Below are 24,600 nucleotides of genomic sequence, written 5' to 3'. Positions count from 1 at the left end.
CCACTCTGAGTTCTATCTGTTCCTTAATCATGAAAAAAGTGGGTAATTCAGTCAGAGGGATATAACTGCTGGTTGGTCAGACTTCTCAATATGGCAGAATTATATATCCTGAAATGAGCACAATTAGAGGAAAATAACTGAACCATTTGATATCTAGTAACCCATTTAGTAAAAACGAATCTTAAATAGTTATGTAGGAGTCTTGGTATAACTCCTAAGTATTTAAGTCTTTTTAAGAGTAAAGAAACTGAAATCTTAAATAAAATACTAATATTTAAATACACAAGCTGAACAGCCGAAGTCTTAAACTGCAATTATGCTAATTATTTCACAGGAAGAAAATTATATTTCTACCAAAGAAGGTACATAGAATGATAATGCATAATTTATAATTAAACCAGCAAGTCCCAGGTGTGTTGGTTTGTGATCCTTACAATAAATCATGTGTGTGGTTTGGGCGTTCATTTCTTGTTTCCCCTATCATAGTTTTATTCAAATAACTTTAAATCCCTACAGAAAGGTTTCCTTTTCTTTTAATAATCATGATATGATCCCTTAAATATGTGTGTGTTGAACCTTGGCAGGAGCTCCAACCTCAGGTTTAGAACCATTGCATCAAACTGACTGTAGCCTATATGAAGTGATTCAGACTAACTCTGCTGTTAATGAAGATCCAGTTAAAGGCTCAGGATTTTCTGTAAAACAAGAACTAGTATTTCTACTTGTTCACAGTCCAGTCTTGAATATTTTTTTCAGTGTGGCACCTCCTCTGGCTCTGTTTTCCAACCCTCTCTCTCTCTCTCTCTCTCTCTCTCTCTCTCTCTCTCTCTTTCACACACACTCTCTCTCACACTTCCTCTCTGTCAGTAAGTGAGCTCCAGAAGCAGCAGCCTCTCCTCAGAGATGGAGAGCTGGTAGAAGTGCAGCAGCAGCGGCCGCTTTCCCTCCTCTTCTCCGGTGGATGTTGGATGTACGATGAGGTCTCCGCGGCTCTGGGCAGCTCTGTGCCTCCTCCTCACCGCCTCCTGCCGGCTCTGCGCGGCCGCCCGACACGGTAAGAAGCACCAGACCAGAACCGAGACTGATACACTTCCCTGTTAATGAACTAACTGCATCCAGGTGGCATGCAGGGCGGCGCGTAAATCACGACTTATCCACTGACAGGAACCTCTGTCCTGTGTGTTCATTTAGTTACTAATATTTTCAGCTTTGAGTTTGAAGTAATCTTAAACGCTTTATGTTGCAACTGTTATCTTCTTTTTTATATTTAATTAGATTACTTTGGAATCTGCCGTTTTCCTCAAACGATGTTTTGAGCTGCAGGATTTGTTACGAACTGCATGTGTTTTGTGCCTCAAAGTATGGCGGGGGGGGGGGGGGGGGGTCACTTTTAATTCGGCGTGACATCCCATTTAATTCATGATTATTTGAGCTTTTTCTGTTCTGCACTAAGACCTACCCAGCCGGCCGGATTTGATTTCTTGCTTTTCCCTCGGTTCGTCTCAGATCTGTTTGCACCGGCGGTGAATTGCGTCACTGATGATGTGACCGCGGGTTCAGCTCGGACGTGTCTGTCTGCCCGAATGAATCATTTTGTTGATCAGTCTGCGAGGACAACAACAAACACACAAACAAACAGCAGGATGGAGAGAGGGAGCGAAAACGATGCATTATGTGGTTATTGTTGTTGTTGGTTACAGTCATCTCGGGTTTAGAATTACTCACTTTACCTTCATGATGTAAAATTAATCAAGTTAAGAATATTTTAGATATTTAAAAATATTTTAGAAGTGTGTTAAAATGGATTAAATTAGAGATGTATTTAAAATGTCAAGGAATTATAAAGGAACTTAATGAAATCATGTTTTTGCTGACAGGCAGCTGCACTGATTTTCAGGTGTATTCCAACACCTTGTGACGTCACTGCTAGGCCACACCCACCCACCATGGGTGATCCTAGATGTAGTCTGAGGTGAAACACTGCATTTCAGCTTTCTTCAGTTTCTCTACTGCAGAGAAAACAGCTGTTATTCAAACCACAACATGCTCTAATAATAAACTGTTTATACATTTAAGGGGCTCCAGGCATAGACACAAAGAGGACCCTCCAAAATACTGCAGAATATGTAATCGCCATGTATTCCCTTTGCGCTGGATATCACAAGAAGTGGAATAAATCATTCCCAAAGCTTCCTGTCACAGTAAAACTGCCCTCCATGGATATCCAAAATAATACTAAGGCATAAAAATGATATAAAAACATCCAAGTTATACTTTTATGAAGCTATAGGACACACTGATAGTGCTTTATTGAATTTTAATACAGCTCGGCTGACTTTAGTATGCAAATACAGAGGTGTATGGAATGTCAAAATGAAGAGAAACACGCTGAATCACTGCTAAATCAATAGTTATTACTGAGTCCTGTGACTGCACAGCTGCTAACAGTGAATCCACACAGAACTTTTTTTTACCCCCTGGGCCCCATAAGCTCACTCTGTAATCCCTCCATGGCCTTGAGCTCAATATAATTTCACTGTCAGGTACCACAGAGACATTACAGCCCAATCACGAGGATTACAGACACTGGCACAATGCTAATAAGACGGTAATGGATTTAAAAGGTCACTGTATAATCTTAAGATCCTGAGAGGAATATTATTATTATATTAGATTTTACATCTCGGCATGAAGAGATAACCGTTACTTTGTGCCATTTAAGAATTTTCATATCATAAATGAGGGAGATGCAAGTGGCAGATTCAAACTGTTTTTGCAATGTGAACACTCCGGACTCATTAAAACAGCTTTTATGTGTCTGATAGAACTGATAGTTTTCAGTGTTTTTATTTGCAGATGATAAGAAGCAAGTATGTCGAAAAAACACAAGTAAAGTCGGTTAATATTAATAACTGTTTTCAGTCAGGTGCAAAAGTAAATACAGAAACGTTTTGGGGAGAAAATGTCGGTAAACTCCCACAAAAAAACCCAGAATGTAATCATATTCTGTCTTTATATGACACCCGTTCAGCTGTTTCAACCTCAGATTCTTGTCATGTATTAATGCAGACAGACTATAAACCCCTACAGGAATATAACAGCAGTATTACAGGATGTCATACTCACAGTTGTGACTCATAACTGACCCCTCAGCTTCGTCTGCTCACAGTTACTACAGTGACTTCCTGTCTGCGTTTTGCACTAACACAGTACAGTGTTTCAGCACCACGGACAGCGACTGTCAGAGTGTTTCAGCACCATGGACAGCGACCAGCAGCCAATACTAAATCCTATTTATTACACCATGTTACAGTTAGTCATCTGTACACTGCATTAGACAAAGTGTAAAAGTAAAGCATGGTTTATTTAGATTTAGATCAGATGTATTTATTTATTTTTTACAGTGACTTAAAGTCTCTCCAACAGTATATGAAGTATCCCAGCCTGATTTACTTTTGAAAAAGGCAACTTAAGTCAAATGAATCAGTGTGGAAAGTAGTGCTGTAGTACTCAAAATAGGTCTTTGTCTCCAGACCGGTCTCAAGCCCACTTTTTGAATGTCTCTGTTTCGTCTCGGAATCGAAAACATTTTACTCGGTCTTGTCTTGGTCTCAGACTGGGCGGACTCCAGATTTTAAATCAAAACCACCGCTGAAAGGCTATTTCTCCATGTCATTACTATGATTAGAAGGAAAACAACTTTTTTTTAAATTCAACTTATTTTAAATTAATTCATAATTAGATTTGTATCCCTTGGTTACAGCTGCAATCTTCCCGGTGATATGATCTGAGTAAGTGTCACACCCCCTGCACACAAGATGATGATTTTTCAGTGACATTTATGGTCTTGGTCTTGTCTCGATCTCGATCCATAAATGTCTCGGTCTTGTTTTGTTCTCAGAGCACTCTGGTCTTGGGTATGTCTTGGTCTCGGTTAGTGCGGTCTTGACTACAACACTTGCAGAAAGTCTGTGTTTTGTTTGAGATAAATGTGCTCTGAGTCGTCAGAGTGAAACAAGCTTAAAGACTAAAGCAAGACAGAGACAAAAAAATGCCCTTACAACTGCAAATGTAATGCTCCTTTTATTGTGTCCTTACATTGTAAAATCTAGATTTTTTAAATGAAAGTGATAGATGGTAAATTTGCATAATAAGAATTTGTAAAAATGTCAATATGATTCCGATAAGATATGTTTATCTTGTAGACTTTCTGCATGAAATTAAATGTGCAAAATGAGAATGATTGTTTCTAAGAGAGGCTCCAGTGAAGCATTACCTGCTCTCATGGATTTATATTTAGATCAAAGAGTTTTACATCTGTGTGTGGAAGACAAAGACTTAAACAGGAGAGGCCAGCAGCAGAGACTGTGATAAATACAGGACAACAGGAAACGCTTTTAGAGATACCTGAGAACTACAGTCCTGGTCATGAAGATAAGACCAAAAAACGAGCTATATGAATCTTACAGGAGAGGATAATTATTTTCCAATAACTTCCTAAAGGTTGAAGGTAAAAGGAGGACATTTCGGGGACTATTTGTCAGCTGCAGATGAATCAACATTTTGTGTTCTAGCGAGCGTTTGAGTATAAACTGAATGTAAGCCACAGCGGGGGAGTTTGTTATAATGATGTCACCAAGTGCAAAACTCTGGCTCACTGAAGTGTTTTTAATAGTTTTTGTGCAAAATGGAGCTCAAAGTGCGGAAGAAGAAGCAGCTATAAGAATACTTCTGAGTAGATAGCTGCATTGTCAGTTTTATTTTCATCAACAAAAGAAAAAACAGAACCAGCTTTAACCTTTAGATACTTCCTGTACATCACAGCGAGTCTAACTTGTGAGTGAGAGTGAAAGATGGTGTAAAGTTAGAAGTTCAAAGGTTAGCCAAGCTGAGGAGGGTTTATAACCTCCCTGCCTCTGCTGCCACTCAGACACACCACGCAGGTTGTATTCCTCCGCTCCATCCTGGCTGACTCATTCCACCTTAAATATCCTCTGTCAGCCCGCAGAGCAGAGGACGAACAGCCACAAATGCCAGCATCACCATTATGAGAACGGCATTGGATCCAATCTGGCAGGAAGCTAATGGAGGATAAAAGCGACACACAGAGAAACTGATGATGATGATGATGTAGGGAAGGAGAGAGGCTGTGGTTCATTTTCTCAGATGAACATGAGTCAGCCTGAATTTCTTGATATCTACTTTTCCACGTAAAACACATTAGACCAAAAGCAGGCCGCTTTGTAATGCTGGCGGGCACATGCACGGCTGCAAAATGTGCTTAGGTTTTTTTCAATTAATTAATTTAGCTGCCAGATCAATTCCCTGCATTAATTAAGTGTTGCGTCCAGTTCTCCAGACTCCTCATTGATTTTGAAGTTTGGTCAAGTCTTGGCAAATTAAAGTCCTGATAATAAAAGACAAGATACCAACATTCGATGTTAGGAGGAGAGGGGGTGTTCACCTCAGTCTCTTGAGTTAAAAATCCCTTCTTAAAGGGAGATTAAAATGTGGATGCAAAAGGGAAATTATAGACACTGAACATCTGATATTAAGTTTTATATGATGTTATAGGATCTAACAGGTCAAAGAGGATAAAAAATGTCCCTAGAAACCAACAAAGAGAGGCAGAAAATGGTCTTTGTGTGTGCATGACGTCAGGATTTCAAGTCAAAACGACCTCAGAAATGGCTCCTAACCTCTCTCTTTAGGTGATGATGATGATGATGTAAGGACATGAAACATACTAAAGCTTTTATCCATTTGGCTGAGATCCCAGACAGACACCTCCCCAGAAAAACAAAATGGAGCTGGAGCAGTAGTTCACCACAGAAACACAGCATGTGATGGAGTGATCCTGTACTCTCTTTTCCTTTAGTTTTAACTGAAGAAAGCTGATTGTGAGAAAAAAAAAAGATAGCAGAGTTTCCCCCGAGAGACATAAAGACCTGCTGCTGGCTGGAACTGTCTGAGTCCAGTCATTTTATGTTTGTTTTTTTTCTGTTTAAATTGAATCAGGCGGCAGAGCTTATTGCTGAGTCTGTTTCTATGACTCCCTGGGTTAAGAAATGCTGCTGATTCAACTCCACTGTAAAAGTCCCCCACTTACGAGTCACAAAAGAGGTTTCAAGGTCCTGTTTTCTTATGACAATATTCTAAGTTATCGTACAGATACATTTCTTAAATTAGGCGTCATTGTCTTGATTTCAGTGCAGAACAAGGTGTCGAGTTCGCACATAAAAAAAAAAAAACTTTCACAGGTGCTTGATTAAATCAAACTGAAGGCAAGAATCAAAAAAGCATCCCAGCTACTTTAAAAGCAAAAGCGACGTTTGAGCTCACAGATCTTCCTTGGGCATTGTATTGCTTTGTGATGTTGCATTTAAAGTTGCTGGAAGCCTATAATAAAGTGTGCAGATCCTTTTTTTTTTAACTTTAATTCATCCAGGTTAGTCAGCTCAAACAGCTTCATTCAGAAAGTTTGGATTCAAATATTTTCACTAAGGATTTTAAAACATTCAGGCAAACTTAGTTTTACAGTTTAGATTCAGACTGCAGGTTGTTCCAAGCAAAAAAGTGCAGAACACCGTAAAGCTTTCTTCCCCAACTCAGTTCTTGATTTTGCATCTTGCCTCAGTTTGATTTCAGTGCTGCACCCTTCTGTTTTTCTGTATCCTTCCAAGATACAGCTCTGATACAACTCTGATGCTCTAACGGCCGATCAAGCTGAGTGACACTTCTCTGCAGCATTGTCCTCGTCGTTCATTCATTTATTCATGTTTTCTAGTTCTCAGTCTTAAAGGTGTCCTTGTGGAAAACAGTAGGACAAAAAAACAGGTGAATCTAAATATCTACCTTTTGGAAGGAGTTAAGAAAGACAGAATTTGTTGCGTGTTTTAAGAAAAATTGCAGGGCTGTCATATTGCATTCTTTGTGTTATTTTCTATAAAAGTGATATATGTTAGTGGATAAATACAGGGTCTATTTAGCTGCACTGATTCACACATTGTACGTTTTGCAGCTCATGCTTTTACACTTTACTCGACTAAAGTAACTTTACAGTGAGTCATTCAGTATGCTCATTACATGCTCAATTATATCAAAGTGATTTTAATTAGGTGGTAATGTTGGGCAATAAAGAGGTGATTGATTGTGATGTGACAGATGGCATTGATTGACAGTCGGCAGGATGAGTTTAACAAGCTGATCATCTTCTGGAAACAGACAGAGGAGAGGAAGGGAGGGGAGGACAGGGGCAGAGATATGACAAGAAGAAAAGAGAGAGGGAGGGCTGTGTGGGCGGAGGACAGAGATTAGTCATCATGTGGAGTTTGGACGGAGGAGGCGGCGGGTGGATGGAGAATCTCTCCTCCGTTCTATGTTTAGCAGCGCCTCGCTCCCTCGTTTAATGGAGATTCCTCCTCTGATAGCTGCTGCACCGGTGCTTTGTTTGTGTCGTCATGTAGTCGATATTCTGTCTGACTTCTTATAGATTTCAGGCAAAAGAAAAAAGATGGGTTGCGTCGCCCTGAGGATGTAGTAAAGAAATCTACCTGAGGGATGTTCTGGTTTTCTCATGTCAAAAAACGTCTTTTTATGATTCCATTTCAAATATTGCTCATAGCTATAGATCGTGTTTGACGATAAATTAATCTGCACATAGTTTCTTTTGCTCTGTAGCCGCACCTGCATGCAGGATGTTTTAAGACTAATGCTTGCTCACATGTGATTTTAACAGAATTCACCTGCAGCTCATGGTTGTTGAAAAATGTCGGGGAGGAATCAATGAGGGACATTTTCATGGAAATAGCTCCTAATTCAACAGCATTTAGACAAGTATAACTTCCCTGGTTAACAGGATATGCTCGACCTGGCTCTGCAGAAATAACAGGAAAAATGTAAAAAGAAAAATAACATGTTGAGTGTGTGAGATTACACATGCCATGCAAACTACAGATCCAGACTTTAATTCAGATGTTAAAACAAGTCAAAACACAAATATTTGACTTGTTCATAATGAACATTTATTAATTAAAACATTTAGTTTCAGTTTCTTTTAGAAAAAATATTTAAAAAACCAGGTTTGTGCATGAAGGATGAGATTGGATTTTTTCAATATCAGCCAAAAATGAATCTGTAAAAATTAGTTTTTCTGTGTTTAAAAGTTTTAATCTGACACACTCCTCGTCTCCGACCATATCAGTGATTCAACAGTTTCAGTTTTGACTTGTGTGACATTTCTCTGACAGTGATGCTCTTAAATCTAGAAGAGTGGAAACAAAATGTCTTTAGTTAATTTGAGTCTTTTTCAAACTGTAAGAGTAAAGGAGTTGAGTGGAGTCATTAGTGTGTTTGTGCAGTTTGTTGTGTGCACTGCAGGATGAAGTTTATTATCTTTAGCTATCACAGGATCTATGAATAATACACATCAGCATTATATAAACCCTTTAATGAAAAACCAAACGCAAACAGGCGTAAATAAACAGAACACAGCCACCGCTTCACATCTGCTGCTGTTTACCGCCTCAACACGGACTAAGGCCTGGAAAAGGTCAACTGTAACACACACACACACACACACACACACACAAGGTATATATTCCCATCACTTAGCAACAACAGAGAAGACCAGTGTAGCTGCCTGCTCTTGTTGGGGTTCCCCGTCTCATTCTGTCTATTTGTGACCTTTAATCTGCTTTAATTTAATGTCAGTTTAAAGATTTATGTTACAGCGCAATGTTGACATTTTCTGATATCCAGAGCTGTTTCTGCTTTTATCTGAGGCATGATAACCTCTTTTAGCTCAACCAGACTTAAAGAATCTTATTGTAGCCCTCCTCTGCCTAAAATGTTGCATGTTGGTGTAAAATATAGATTATTGTGAGCCAAAGTAAATGTGTGTGTGTGTAATCATACTGACAATTTGACAATGTGCAAAAAGACAGGATTTGGGAATGGGATTTGTTATACAGGCATCAAAGATTAAAGATTTAGGTAACACTTTATTTTTAGGAACATTTGTTGTATTGGGAGATTTTGCAACTTCTCTTCAAATGAATGTTTCTCAGTTTTGACTGAATTCTCTGCACTTGTTGTGTTTGTGTGTTTGCAGGTTGTTTGTTTGAAAAGAAGCTCTGCCCGAGAGATCAGCTGTGCAACGATGGTGAGTTTTTCATTTTCATCCTAAACTGTCTTTCTGTGTTTTTACATTCTGTCAGCCTCAGTTAATAGGAAAAGCCCAGAACAGCTGCTGCAGGAATAACTCTGCAGAAAGGTTGGAAACTTGTTGACTTTGATGTCACTACATGATGACCCGAGCCAGTACATCTCTTGTTAGCTACTACATCCATGAAATTAAGTTTCTCAGATATGGCAGGTTGTCAGGTTGATGTGGAAACTTCTCTCCTTGGTGAGAAGCTCCTATTTACGGTGCCCTGAATGCAGCGTGTTGAGAATAGTTAATCGAGCAATAGTGAGCAATCCCTGCAGGCTCCAGCTGCAGCGACATGCTTCAGGAAGCTTTGACGTGTTTTCAGTCCATCAAGCAGTCAGAGCTGAATGTTTGTCACAGCTCAGCCAGCATTTAACGGGCTCTCTACAATCCCTTAGTGTGATTTTAACTTCCTGTTCAAACACAGTTAGGATGTCATTACAAGAGCGTGCACGAGTGTGAGCGTGCTCCAGTGTTGAGCGTGCACGAGAGTGAGCGTGCAGATGTGTGTCTCGGTCTTCAGAGACGGATGCATTATTGATGGCAGGTTGTTTCCGCCTTGAGGATGTTTTGTTCCCTGTTCCAGAGTCGGGGACATTCAGGGAACATCTGCGCCCATTTTTTCACGACGTGTCTGATGAGGCTTTGAGGAAGTGCTCTGATTGACTGTGTGTGAATAGGCAGGGTGTGTAACAGGTTGTATTTCAGACTTCATTTAACACAATGCGTCCTGTAGCTTAAAACAGCTGTAATCAATGCTAACACCACATCCATATTCTTACTAAATCTTTCCCTTTGATTCTCTTTATTCTATTGCTAATCTAAGTAGATAGTTGTATACCCATTAACACCTCTAATCTGGACAATTTGTAATAATTATATTTCATTTTAAAACGTCCCACTCTGAACATCTCGAATATTTAAGTAAAATCATTAAATCCAAAGCGTGTTTGAACAGAAAAGATGGTTTGCATCTCTTAACGTCCACAGTCGGCCGTTAAAGAGAAAGATTATTCCAGTCTGCACTAAAAGAATGACCCAATTTTATGTCCTTAAACATCAGTAATCTTCACTTCACCACTGCAGTATGAAAATCAAATAAACTGGAGCCAGACAACAAATGTTTCTTTAAAAATCCTGTAATCTGTGTTTAATTGCTTTTACAGTTAGCAAAAGAAATCCTCCACTCAGACAAGAAAAATAATTTTGTTTCTTGCAAGATCTGTTTTGTCTGCAAGACTATAAACAGAATAAAATAATCCAGTCTGTGCCACAAAACATGTGTAGTCGATGATGTGAATAAAATCCTTCCAGACGGCATTGAGCAAACATCATATTTTGTTTCTTTTCACCTCTCTGTCTTTCACTATTTCACCGAAAGAGATTTAAACAAGCAGACTCAACTACTACATCTCTCTGTGTGAGCACACTCAGTCGTCATTCGAGCGAAAGAGAGTGTGTGTGTGTCTCTGACGTGTGTGTGTGTGTGTCTGTGTACCACTATGTGAGTGTGTGAAAAATGATTGGTTTCTGGAGATTCGTCAGATGAGCATCGAAGGTGGAGAGAGCAAGGTAAGTGATGCGGAGTGAGAGAAACAGAGAGAAGAAGAGCGAGAGCGCAACGTAAACAAGGTCTCCCTCCGTCACCGCTCTCTGCCAATCGCAGTGTGTCCTGGCCGTCTCTATGACAACAGTGACATCACCTGCCTGACGACCGTGTGTCTCCCTCATGGGTGTGTGTTTGCGGGAGTGTTTGATGAGGGCTGGAGGGAGGCAGAGGTGATGACTCACTAAGGCCCACATGCACACACTCATACGCACAATGCACACACAAAGCTTTGCAATGTGTGCAGGATTTCTGTGTTTTAAAATATATTCAAGTGTTCGGTTGTGCACATGTGTGAAAGTGTAGTCTGTCCCTCTTATGAGTGTGTGTTTGAATTCACTGCATTATTGTGTTTATTTAAATGTGTGTCGTGTGTGCTTAAATGCTTGTGCATGCGAAAGTGTCTTTCATTTTCCTCCAGTGAACATCAGCTGTGTGAAAATGAACTGAGCTGCTTTTATGGTCCAAAAAAGAATCAGAAACAAATATTTTCCTGGATAAATTAAAACAAAACAGGATATGTTTGTGTGCTTGACTATGTGCGAGTCTGCTCTGCCTCAGTCTTTGAAGTCGTTCACTGAGGCCAGGATGTTTGTGTCCACCTGCATTGAGTCAATGCTAAGCTGCTTTGGGCTTTCATGTGGTGTAAAGGATCAGTTCCCCCAATTTATGAGACTCATACCCACCTTCTTTGGAACATTTCAAATGAAGAAGTAAACCTAAGGAGGTCAAAGATATGATATGAAACCTCTGTTTTTAGATAAGATAAGAGAAGATAATAACACTTTGTCTGTTTGCACGGAAATGTGTTTCTTTACAAGCTCATAAATCCTCTCATCAAATGATGTATACTTTTCATTTGATCATGTTATGAACGAGTGCATGCTGTTTAACTGTTCTCAGAAGAGTCATAAAGAAAGCTTTTGGTGTTTTCCTGTGCAGACGGTTTGTTCGGACAGTGCCAGGCCCCTCGTCAGACCCCGGTCCAGTACCAAGTGTCTGTGCCTGTCCTGCACAAGCTGCAAGAAGTCCTCAAAGACCTGATGGTTCAAGGTGAGTCCCCTTCAGAATTAGGCTTTATTTTATTTATTCATTTTACCTTTATCTAACCATGAAAATATTCTCGTTGAGATACAAGGAGAGTCAAAGTCAGTCAGCATTAAAGTAATGTCTGACATTTCTGTCCCAGGTCTGACCTGGAGGGATGACATCACTCAAGCCATCATTGGCCGAGAGCTGAGTCACGTTCCCACCATCAGCTCCTCCAAACTTCATGAGAAGTCGCCCAAACAGTAAGAAGCAAATAAAAACAGTTTAAATAATGTTGAATCAGTGATCACATACAGAGAATGAACAACTCTTATTCTTTTGAAATGAATAGAAAGTCTTCTTTCTCAGGTTTTCCAGGCAGTCAGGTCTGAGTCAGAGGAGGGTTCAGGGGCCCGAGGATCCAGCTGACCCTGAGATGATGCAGCAGTATGTGGACTACATGATCCTTGATCCGTCCCGATCCTCCTCTGTGCACATGCAGACCCCCCTGCTGGACCCTTACACCTATCACCAGGTGGGAAGAGTGTAACACCAAATAATTGCTTTAAATTTGGGATTTAGTTTTGCCTTTCAATGCCAAACACTTTTTTGGGAACCAATGACTTCATGTCTGTCTCTTCAGTTTGTTGAGTTATTGTGCCCCCTAGTGGCCATTAAAAGCCCATGTCTGTTGTCCTTACAGCAGCAGTACGGCTACCAGGATGAGGAGGAGCGCTCCCTCAACACTCTGGATGATAATCCAGCCTTCCCGTTCCTGACCTCCTCCTCCCGCTCCAGATCCCGAGGAGACCCTTTGGACAGAGATCGGCAGATCCTCCAGGACCTGGTGTCCTTTTACCTCTCCTCCCCTTCCTCCCCTTCCTCCTCTTCTTCCTCTTCCTCTTCCTCCTCCCCCTCCTCCTCCTCCTCCTCCTCCCCTGTGCAGTCCCTCTCTCGCCAAAAAGGGGCTTTGGCAGCAGCAGCGTCAGCAGGATTTCCCTCTTCTTTGTCCTCATCTTCCTCGTCCTCTTCCTCGTCCTCCTTCTTCCCTGAGCTGGACTTCCCTCTGGACTACGGCGAGGACTACGTTTCCCAGGTGGCTCAGCTCAGCAAGCAGCAGCAGCAAGAGCAGGCGGAGAAGAAGGCTCAGGACGAGTATGACGCCCTGTCAGGACTGGATGGTGAGAAAAGAAGAAAAGACATGTAGAATGAGAGAATAACAGATTTTTTTCATGAATCTTGAAGTTCAAAATCTTGGAGATTAAAGATTTATACCTTGCAACAGGTGAATTAATGTCATGCTGACTAAAGAAAATAACAATGCAATTAAGAAACAAAAAGCACAACTCCCCCAGAGCACAGAAAGAAATGAATGAAGTTATTTTCTTTTGGTTCTTTAAGTATATTTTGATGCTTCACTAATACTTTGGTTTTTGACTTAAGATTCATTTTCAAATACTGGACATATAAGAGAGTACTTCTTCTCTTTAGTTATGCTTTTTTCACCTAAAGAAAAGATCATGATGTGAAATCTGATTTATAAATGAAGTGTCATAAGAAGCCTTTCACAAACTGTTAATGAGTTAGTGTATCTGAGCTCTTGCTTGTGTTTTCAGAGCGTTCCCTGCAGAGGCTGTCTCTGCTGCTCGATCACTACGGCCTTGACATGAAGGATTTGTCCTCCGAGCAGAGAGACAAGCTGCCGGCCGCTCTGAAGCAGCTGCAGCTCGACAGCACATTCGGATACAAAGAAACCAAAGGTGAGTTCATTCTGTGAAGATGTGACTGAAGTTCTGTGTAAACAATTATTTTCTTATACTCACAATTTAAACTAAAACCACTCACAAATCTGAGAGAAACTCAAGTTTTAACATGTAAGCTGTATCATCAGAAAACACAGCTGTGCTCTGCAGGACTCTGAAGAACTGGGTCCAAATACTCATTCATTTATTTTGGGTTGCATCAGATATGATCATATGATGTTTGTTTTTGTTCTCAGATAAATATGGAAACAGTGCTGACAAAGGAAAGAAGGTGAGATCTGTTTTGTTTTTATTCTTTAACCACCAACAGAAGAAGAATTTTCTTTATTTTAAGAGGGCAATTATCAGGGTATAAAGTACAGTATGCAGACTTCTGATGTCTTTAAATGTTTAAGTAGGACGACAGACGTACTTCAGATAAAATGTTATCAGTGCCTGAAAAGAAAAAAATGATGCTGAAAAGCTTTTTGAAGTAGCTTCAGGTTTGATAGAAGCACACATCAGCTGTAAAGAGCCCACGTTCATAATACTTTTCTGAATTTCTGAAATTGTATCTTGAACCATCAGATGACAGAGGGTTCCATGTCATATAAGAAGCCGGCCCCCGAGGCTCCGCCCCCCGCCGTCAATCCCCCAAAACCAGAGGAAGCTCAGAAAGATTCTCCTCCACCTCCTGCTGAAGCGGTCAAACAGGACAAACCAGCAACCAAAGCAGACGAGTACGGCTACATCGTCACCAATCAGAGGTAGATTTCATCACGTCCACCTGCTGCTTCAACCAATCAGAACTACTCCTTGTGTGTGGGTGAATGTGGCGTCCAGTTTTACATGTTTTTTGGTTGTTTTTAAGTTTTTTATGTGTGTGGACAGAGAGGAATCAGAGGGAGAGCTTAAAAGTCCAATAGAATACAAGTTATGCACCTGAAGTTTTTATTCAAGCTTAAAAAGTTCAAATGCGCGTAAAACAAAGGTTTACTTCAAGTTCAAACTTAGGGAGGAAATGAGAATTAAACAGTCACGGTAAATCCAGCAGGAATAGAGAGAAGGCGGAAAATAATTTGTGAAATTGTTTGACCCAATTTTGTCCACAGCTGATGAATTTATCTGATGAGCTGAGCATAAAATCTGCAGGCGACGTCTTCATTATCCATTAGTGAAGCTGATTAATACTGTGTGGGACTAAAAACATTTTAGGAACACAAGTAGATAATATATGGAAATAAAGGCAGATGGACATTTGTGGACTAAAAACGTAATTTCTACATTTTTGTGAAACAATTTTTAGCGCTTTGTGGTCTTCTGACATAATACTTAGGTCCTAGAAACTTACACCCTCAGGCCAAAAAGCAAAAGGAAAATGAGGAGGGAGCTGAATTAGATGTCAGGAAGTAAGGAAAGCAAAAGGAGACCAGGATGCAAGAAATTAAATTAGGAAAGAGCACGGACAGAAAGACGACACTAGAAGAAACGTTAGAAATTCTGTGTGTGTTTATGAGTGTATACGTGTTTGTGTTTGTCTGTGAATGTGTGCGTTTTGTCACCACAGCCCCCTCAGTCTGAACGACGGGGTGCGATTGTTGGAGAGTCTGTCTGAGAGGAGCGGCCTCTCCACCGCCTCCATCATCAACGTCAGGTAGGAGCGAGGATGCTGGTGGGCACGTGTTTGATAACTGTGCGGCTTCCTGATGATTTTGAATCCACCTGTCCTGAGCTCACATACTGGATCACTGACCCTTAAAAAAGCTGGTTTTGGAACCTGAACGCCTCATGAGATGTCACACCTGTTGGAGCGAAGAAGCTGCTTATTCTCTGCATGTGAAAGTGAATTTACCTGCTTGATCCAAACCTTCAATAATATGCTCTTCCAGTTTAAGAGAGAGTTTTTAATGCACTGCCTAAGTAAGAATTACTAAGTATGTTCCTGCACTGATCATAACTTTGGATCTGCTTCTGTGTTCTCTCCTCTGCAGTGTCGTCGGACCTTCAATCACCTTCAGAATCAGACCGAACTCCAAGAACCTGACGGCTGGAGAAGTGGCGGAGAAAGCAGGTAAACCAGCTGCATTTTAGAACTCAAACATTTAGAGGACTCCAATGTGCTGCAGAGGGTTTGAGGATTTTTGCAGAAATGTTGTTGTTGTCTTATCCCTGCAGTTGCAGAGAAGAACTTTCTGGAGTCTGAGACAGGCCTGAAGGTGCTGCAGAGCGGAGTCAGAGAGGTGGGTGCTTGTAATTTAGGCAGTGGTCGTCTTACAAAAAGTACCAAAAACACACTTTTAAAGTACTAGACTACACAAGTCAGTATCCTGCTCTAAAGTTAGAAATTGAAAAGTTGTGCAGTCAAATAGTCCTGTGAATGTTTTGCTATTAAAAATAATGCTTCTGCTGCTTTAGTATACTTGCAGCGTACATGTTTTAGAGCATGTTTTCACTAATCTGTATAAACTACTGTTGTGCGGGAAAATCGTAAAAGCTGTAGTTAAGTTTAGTAGATTTAGGTAAATATACTTCGTCCCCTTCTATTGTTGCAATCCCTCGAAATGCAACGAGATCATTATCTTCAAAAGCCGCATTCAAAACCAAAATGTAAAAGGTTCCTTTATTTTGAAATCCGCTACCGGAAGTCCGGATCGTTTATGTACTGTCCAACTTGACACTCCTTATGTTTTGGTCCATGTGAGAGAGGCAGCAGGCCCGGAGAGTAGAGAGAGGCATCGTTTGGTGAGTGAAACAGGAGCTAATTTACGCTAATTAACATTTAATTAATATTCAGAAACAGTTTAATAATCAAGCAGTTAACCGTGATGTTGTTTTTAAGACGTTAAAAAACAAATTTGTGTCATTATCTCCTAAGAAAATATTTTACAAAGATGAATAAATATTCTAAATAGTGAGCTTTAGTTAATATGACGTTATCTGTAATTTTTGTACACTAAATATGAAGTTTCTGTTGTAGTGTTTATATTATATTCCTAACAATATTATCAGTATGAGACAGTTAAAGACTTGATGATAATATTTAATATATTTGAGAGAGATAGTCCTGACCTCCTCATTTATATTGCTTCTTTAAAATCAAAGTCAGTTTTATATTTGATGCTCTTATGATATTTTTAAAGTTTAAGGATTTAGTTTGCTGCTCCAAAACAAACTTTATATCTGTTAAGGTATCAGTAGAAAATACCATGAATATCTTTTTACACTGCAATGACTTTAATTTATTAAAAAGTGTATCCAGTTTTTTTCTGCATGGAAGGAATTCTGCAGATGGTTTAAAGGATGTTTTGTTGTTTCATGGCCTCTTGGATGGATTCATCTTCGTATAATGAGCCGTGTTGAACGTCTTTGCGGCATCTTGTAGGGACATAAATGAAATACAGAAGAAGAAAACTTGGGCTGTGATGAGGTCTTAAAAGTGAACCACTTCTGTCCTTTGAGCACATGTAGCGTCTGTCATCCATTTTCTTTTTTTCTCCTGTTTCGCTCTGAACCCCACTGGGCCCCTTTCTACTAGCAGGTGAAGTCCCCTCTCTACCCTCCAGCACACCCACTCACACACACACACACACACACACACACACACACACACACACACACACACACACACACACACACACACACAATGAGAGTGTCACATTCCTGAGGTCCACAGAAAGGAATAAGGAGGTCTCAGAGGTCAAGAGAGACAATTCATTCCGGAGGAGGAGGAGGAGGAGGAGGAGGAAGAGGAGGATTTAAAGGACAGGGAGAGAAAGTCAGAGAGGGGAGAGAAACGTGGGAGTGTTTAGGAGAAAAGAAGGGAGGACAGGAGAGAATGAAATGTAAGAGAGGAGAAGTGAAAGAGAGAACAGGAGAGGCCAGATTGTGTGAATGTTTAAAATAATAATCCAACACGGGAGATCTAAAGTTGCTCTTTGCCCCCTCCTGCCACAGAACAATGATGGGAAAGCGTTGCCCCTGGCGACCAGAGTCCAGCCTGGCTCCCGCTGGTTGTTCACCACGCTGGTGGCCATGGCGTGCATCGGCAGCATCCTGGTGGCGGGCATGACCATCGTTTGCCTGCGTCACCACGCCCACAGGCTGGCTGCAAAGAAGCTGGGACTGGGACCAGAGGGGGGCAGCTTCAGCCACCAGGAGTACCAGGTGAATAAGAACACCTTCATGTTACTACTTCACAGTGCACGTTGTGTTTTTTGTATTTCTCTTATATTTAATGTTCTGTGCTTCAAATGTTGGAGCTACCTGGCACACGTATTGCCTGACAGAGTTCTATCTTATCTTATTTTATTAAAAAAGTGTTTTTCTTTAATAACTGAAGTAGATGTACCAGTCTCTCAGTGTATATGTAGGTAACATGTAAACCATTATCTGACATTACGCATTCACCCGGATACTTGAAGAGCTTCAAGAGAACAGAATTAGATCTAAATCAAGTTGACACAAACAGAGAAACACCACTCCAAATAAATGATAATGTGAATTTAATAAGATGATTTTATGATTGCAGCTTGTTGCAGGGTCTCCAGAAAGCAGAACAATCTGTGTGTGCACATCTAAACACTTTAACCTGTGCACAAATAGCACTGTACAAACACATGCATAACTGGCTCACCAGGACCTGTGTCGTCAGCACATGGCCTCCAAAGGCGCCTTCGGTCGCCTGGAAGCCGCTGCCCTGGGCGCCGTGGGAGGAGCGAGCGGAGGAGGTGCTGCTGCTGTCAGTGGAGGAGGAGGAGGAGGAGGAGGAGCAGGAGGAGGAGGAGGAGGAGCAGACTCGAGGGTGAGCAGCGTGTCATCCCAGTTCAGCGACGGAGCCCAGCCCAGCCCGAGCTCCCACAGCAGCACGCCGTCGTGGTGCGAGGAGCCGGCGCAGGCCAACATGGACATCTCGACGGGCCACATGATACTGGTCAGTGTGTGGGTCATGTGATCACTCAGGTGTTCCTGTGAGAAGGCAAATAAATGTGCATAACTTAGTTTCAGGAGAAATGTTGTTACCAGGTGTCTCAAGCCAAAAAGGTTAAGAACCTCTGGTGTAGATAATCTAATATGACATGTACTGTATGTTTGTCTCAGGCCTACATGGAGGACCACCTGAGGAACAAGGACCGTCTGATGAAGGAGTGGGAGGCTCTGTGCTCCTACCAAGCCGAGCCCAGCGCCGCTTCTGTGGCCCTGAGCGACCCCAACGCCAAGAAGAACCGCTGCCCCGACTCTGTGCCCTGTGAGCTCCTGCAGCCGCCTCACTGACACAACATCTAGTGATGCCAACAAACAGAAAAGTTATTAAGGCAAAGCCCAACACTACTCAGGCCAAATTTAGAGAAATATGTCCGTCTGAGATGTTACAAAAGTTGTTAGTTGATACAAACTAAATGCGGTATGATGAAGTTGTTTTTGACTACCTCGAAGCTTCTTAAGGTAAAGAGGAAATGTGGATTCTGAGGGGTTAAGTGTCACTGTCGTCCTGTAGATGACCACTCCAGGGTGAAGCTGAAGGCGGAGATTAACCCTTCACGCTCTGACTACATCAATGCCAGCACCATAGTAAGTCAGCTGTTGACACCATTGTAACCACCTTAATCCTCTATGAAATCACTATGTCGTCTTGCAATCTGAAAAATAATTCAGCTGCTCCAGTAAAGCCGTGCTATTTAAGATAGTTTTTTAATGTATGACCTGTAACCCCGCCCTTTCAGATTGAGCATGACCCCCGGATGCCGGCCTACATCGCCACCCAGGGCCCCCTGTCACACACCATCTCTGACTTCTGGCAGGTCAAACAAAACATTTATTTTTATATTAGGATTTAAGTTTGTATACATGGAAATGAATATGGTTGTGCACTGAAGATCTATAAATATACTTGAGTTTTTAAGGCTCTAGATTTAAAAGTGTGGATGTGCAAAAATAGAATAAAAGAGTGGTTTGTTGTGTCTGTTGTTGTAGATGGTTTGGGAGAACGGCTGCACGGTGATCGTGATGATGTCGGCTCTGGTGGAGGACGGAGAGAAACAGTGCGACCGCTACTGGCCTGATGAGGGCTCGTCTCTCTACCACATCTACGAGGTGAGCACAGTGTTTGTGCCTGTTTGTTTTAATGTTAGCACACTGTGAGTCCTTTAACAGCTGTATTCTTTTATACCTGTCCAGGTGAACTTGGTGTCTGAACACATCTGGTGTAACGACTTCCTGGTGCGGAGCTTCTACCTAAAGAACGTGCAGACCCAGGAGACCCGCACACTCACTCAGTTCCACTTCCTCAGCTGGCCTGCTCAGGGCATTCCCACCTCCACACGCCCCCTGCTGGACTTCCGCAGGTACAGCTGCTTTCTGCACATCCTCGTACAAGAGCGATACAACAGTCAGTTAAAGAGAGTGAAAATGCATGACATCTGAACTTGTCGTGATGTGATCCTTCCATCATTCATGTGAATGTCCTGATCCTACAAACTACATGAACATGGTTATGAACATGCCATGATGATGAGTTTCCGCTGTGTTTTTACATAGAAGACATGCAAAAAAACACATTCTATTCTCCCCTCTCTGTCCCTCATCCCCTCCCCTCCTCTCCTCCCCCCTGTGCGATGGAGGTCAGCGGGGCCATGGCTTTAATTTTAACATATCTGTCTGTGTCATTCTTGTGGTTTGCAGCTAGTAGTCTGGGTCCAGTTGCATAGTCACAAAAATGATCATGGACTTATGTGGCTGCAGCAGGAGGTCCATCGCCGAAACCTATTAACTACCCCCTCTATCTGTCTAACTATCTATCTGTCTGTCTGTCTGTCTGTCTGTCTTCCTTACTCTTAATCTGTTAATCCGCAATTTATTTATTTTCTTTCTTTTCTTCAGCATTTTCCTTCTCCTTTTTGTCTCTTTAGGAAGGTGAACAAGTGCTACAGAGGACGATCCTGCCCCATCATCGTGCACTGCAGGTACTGAACTACGATGATGACTTATAACACCTTAAAATAAGTTACAGTCAGACTTTTGTAATTAAAGGTATAATGTGTAGAATTATATGAAAATGTTTACATAAAAATCTAAATTAATTAAAAATTGACTATGTAATTTTTTTTACACTAGTTACACTTACGTTACCGTAAATATTTCAAGCATTTTTCAAAGCCAGAGAAATCATTAATTTTATAGTTGTTACCACTGTAAATATAAAGATCTTGGCAGATATGATATATTTATCGTTGCCGTGGTAACACCGGATGCTGCCGTACTGTCGCTGTATGTGCTGCTGTGATAAAAAACGTGATAAAAATTATACTTGGATACATCGTCAGTAAACACATCGCTTCCTCAGGTCGTTGTCGCCTCGTTCGTCTTCACTAGTTCGTTTCCTTCGGGGGCGTTTAAAGCTAGGAAAATAGATGCACGCTATTGTAGTACAACTTCTGTCCACTAGATGGCAGCATTTCTCTTAAAATGCACGTTTAGCTTTGTAATTCATCAGGTAATGTCTTCATCCTGACTTCATTTTTTTTAGTTTAAACTGTTATTTTACATTACCTCAAATACTCTAATAATTAGCAATAGCTAATTATACTCTTGTAGCACATCAGTTAAATAAATAAATTCAAATTTAAGTTTAAAGTTGACTTTGTATTGTTTCCGTAGTGATGGTACAGGCCGGACTGGGACTTACATCCTGATCGACATGGTTCTTAATCGCATGGCTAAAGGTGAGCTATTTCTATGTTTGTTATTTGATGTTTTTTTTGTTTTTTTTTTTTAAATGTGAAGTGTTGCTAAGAATATGTTACTTGTATTCCTGCAGGTGTGAAAGAGATCGACATCGCTGCTACTCTGGAGCACGTTCGAGACCAGCGGCCCGGGATGGTTCGCACGAAGGTGCTCGCTAAATGTGTAGTTGAAACTGCAACAGGTGGCCCACAGCAATTGACAAGACCCTTGCTCCACCACTCATCACATCTTGCATAACCCCCTGCTTGTATTTCTCACGAGACACCAGGGGGGACACGGCCTCCCCTAGCCCTGGTACTCCAGGAGTGCACGTTTGATCCAGGTACCGACCGCAGCGGGACTCGAACTCGGCACTTGCCGCCATGTGTGCCTTCAGAGTTAAGAATCTTACCCACCACGCCACCGATGCCCTTCACACTTTGGGATTTGCTCCGGGCGTATTTATCTTCGTCATTTTGGATGTTGGACTTTAAAATTCACTGAGTCCTGATAAGGCTTGAACCCACAACCTCTGGACTCCCAGAGCATCTTCTACCTCCTGAGCCACAGAGACAGGTGCTTGACTATGTTTCTTAGACCTTTTCAGTCTTTCCTTTGGACTCAGACTTTCAAAATTCACTGAGTCTTCTTGAGGCTCGAACCGACGACCTCTGGACTCCTAGTCCATCCTCTACCTCCTGAGCCACAGAGAGAGGTACCTGGTTTAGTTTTAGAGATCTTTTCAGTCTTTCCTCTGGACTCAGACCTTTAAAAAACACCGAGTCCTGAGAAGGCTCGAACCCATGACCTCCGGAGTACCAGCCAGTCCCCTTTGCCTCTGAGCTATTCAGACAGACACCTGTCATATGTCTTCAAGTGCTTTTCTCTCTTTCCTTTGGACAGTGGTCTTAAAAATCCACTGGGCACAATTAAGGTTTGAACTCACAACCTCTGGATTCAAAGTCAGTCCTCCATCTCTCTAAGCTACAGAACCAGACACGTCACATATCATCTTTAACGCTTTCAGTCCTTCCTTTGGACTCAGACTTTTAGAAAACTCATAAGTAAGAGAACCAATCTGCTCCAAAACAAGGATGGACTTCTGGATCCTCAGGCAGTCCTCTGACCTGAGCCGTAGAGCTGAACACTGAAGTGTATTTCCTATAGCTTTCCTTTTAGAAGCAAACATTCATGTACAACTTTCCTCATCAAGAATTGAACCCACAATCCCAAATCAAAAAGATTTTATGTTTTTTAAACTCCTTCTCTTCTTGTTTCAGGACCAGTTTGAATTCGCTCTGACGGCCGTGGCTGAGGAGGTCAACGCCATCCTCAAAGCTCTGCCCCAGTGAAACCAGTACGACCGTGACCGGCCTCCTGTCTGCACCCTTGACTATCCCATTAAGGCTCTTGTCTTGTCTCTTCTTTTCTCTTGATGGTGATGATGATGATGAAGATAATTATGATGAGGAACGATGTTGTACTTCACAATCTGCCCATCAAAAATTAAAAACAGGATGATTTCAGGTCAGGAAGGACTCACACATTTATCAATCAGGTCCCGTATTCACAAACATTCAGAGAATCCTCACAGAGAGCTCCTAACTCAGCTTAGCCTAGGAGTGATTCAGGAACAATCTCTTAGTTACTCTGAGCGAGAATTTGTGATTTGTTGATCCAAAAAAATGGAATCTAAAGTCAGACATTGTGTAATTAAGAACAATATGAAATTAAGATCTGTGATCATTTGTAAGACGTACTAGTATAAAGCCGATAAAATGTTGAAATCACATGCCCACATGTGCAGCAGCCTCTTCACCTGATGATCGTTATATCATCAGGTGAAGAGCCTTAATTAGTGGTGATTGGATGCACCTGTGGAGGTAACCACAGGTAGACATGTGGATTAAAATGTCTGCACCAATCATTTTTTTCTGTACCGCCCAACTTTGAGTCAAAAAGATTCTTCATGTAGAGTTTGAAGAATGTTTCTTCAGTTTCTCCTCACCTTGAGAATAAGCTGATAAAAGTCCTCCTCACAGTTTGACACCTCAGGAGCTCTCTTAAGGGCTAAAAACCTTTGTGAATAACGTTCATCTTTACACAGATCTAGTCTCAACTTTAAGGGGAAATTCTTAGAAAACGTCCCGATTCTAAGACTCTTCTTAGAATTTTGTCACTTGGAGCAACTCTTTGTATTTAGGAGGCTTTGTGAATACGGCACCTGATGTTTGAATGTGTTTGTGCTACAGTTATGATGCGTTCAGGGACATTCAGATGGAAATAGTGTTATGTATTCAAAGCTAATTTGCATGAAGGTTAAACTAGGAAATAAACGACCTTTAGACTTAACAGTTTTCTCTTTGGAGATGATTTTGGTTTATGTTCTTTGCAGTCATATTGTTTTTGTTTAGCACGTCGATGGTGCCTTTTTTCATAACCAACTGCTTAGAGTCCCGTTTAAACCTGTAACATACAAATCTAGTATCAATCATGCAAAAGACCGTCACTGCAAATATATTTTTACACTATTAATATTCACAAATACAACAGAAACGTGTACTTCATTAACAAAATACGTCAAGTTAATTCATTTTATTCAGAATTTTTCTTAATTTGCTTAAAGAGATAACATACATGTAGCTCTTTCATAGCTTTTTCAGTTGGTTCAGCTTTTTAAATTAATGACCTGCCTCATAAATCAGAAACTTATTGTTACTTTCCCACCACTTTTGCATTTTCTATCCCGTCTGACCATCCTTGAATGCATCGTTGACTATTCAAACCTAAGATTTTACTTAAACTTAAAAATGATTCTCTAATTTTACTCTTATTGAAACAGAATCCTAACATTTCCTCTAATATGTGGTCGTAGTTTGTTTAAATTGTGCTGCTGTTGGGACAACGTGTGGGTTTTTTTTGTCTCCTTGAGGACACAAAATTATTTTAAAAACTACTCTAGAAAGCCCTAAATATTGGATTTACAAACATGAAAGTCCCTGGTAGAGTGATGAGATGTTGTGGTTGTTTTCACTTCCTGCTCATCTTGTTACTTCCTGTCCTCACACGACCAACACCTGAAAATACAAACATACGACATGCGTCTCTTTGTGTGCCATTCAGATCATTTGACGTCCCTGGATGAATATATATTGTTGTAAACCTCATGCAAGTCAGAAAATGAATAAAAAAAATCACTAAAAAAATCAAGAAATGCTATTCTATGAAAAGAAGAAAAGCTATTTTGTATATGTGAGACCTTAAATAAATCTTTTCGTGTTTAAGTGCTGCAA

General features: G+C 41.0%; 1 protein-coding gene across 5 annotated transcripts; it reads left to right on the top strand.

Annotated features, from left to right (window-relative positions):
- The first annotated feature begins 820 nt into the window (after positions 1–820).
- On the top strand, positions 821–24,600 carry LOC132959344 (receptor-type tyrosine-protein phosphatase-like N). Of its 5 annotated transcripts, none has more exons than XM_061032269.1 (23): positions 821–1,054; positions 9,113–9,163; positions 11,760–11,870; positions 12,007–12,109; positions 12,216–12,381; positions 12,553–13,027; positions 13,463–13,606; positions 13,846–13,880; positions 14,177–14,355; positions 15,156–15,242; positions 15,580–15,659; positions 15,764–15,828; positions 17,543–17,752; positions 18,225–18,518; positions 18,686–18,833; positions 19,083–19,156; positions 19,309–19,386; positions 19,559–19,678; positions 19,763–19,929; positions 20,494–20,547; positions 21,242–21,306; positions 21,402–21,475; positions 22,588–24,600. In XM_061032269.1, exons 1-23 carry the CDS (start codon positions 976–978, stop codon positions 22,657–22,659), a joined length of 2,931 nt encoding a protein of 976 aa, XP_060888252.1. In that variant the 5' UTR covers positions 821–975; the 3' UTR covers positions 22,660–24,600. The 5 variants fall into 5 exon arrangements, with proteins under 5 accessions (XP_060888252.1, XP_060888253.1, XP_060888251.1 ...); XM_061032270.1 differs by having other exon boundaries at positions 12,550–13,027; positions 18,240–18,518; XM_061032268.1 differs by having other exon boundaries at positions 823–1,054; positions 12,550–13,027.

This window comes from Labrus mixtus, chromosome 24 (assembly GCF_963584025.1).
Source record: "Labrus mixtus chromosome 24, fLabMix1.1, whole genome shotgun sequence".
Classification (NCBI taxonomy): domain Eukaryota; kingdom Metazoa; phylum Chordata; class Actinopteri; order Labriformes; family Labridae; genus Labrus; species Labrus mixtus.
The sequence above is the reverse complement of the archived record's forward strand: the minus strand, read 5'-3'. Positions and strand labels throughout refer to the sequence as shown.

Excerpts from the sequence above, each read along its gene's own strand:
- LOC132959344 (XM_061032268.1), top strand. The coding sequence starts at position 976 with ATGAGGTCTCCGCGGCTCTGGGCAGCTCTGTGCCTCCTCCTCACCGCC. Across the intron at positions 13,881-14,176 it reads GTGCTGACAAAGGAAAGAAG|ATGACAGAGGGTTCCATGTC; the intron begins GTGAGATCTGTT and ends TTGAACCATCAG. Across the intron at positions 15,660-15,763 it reads AGAAGTGGCGGAGAAAGCAG|TTGCAGAGAAGAACTTTCTG; the intron begins GTAAACCAGCTG and ends TTATCCCTGCAG.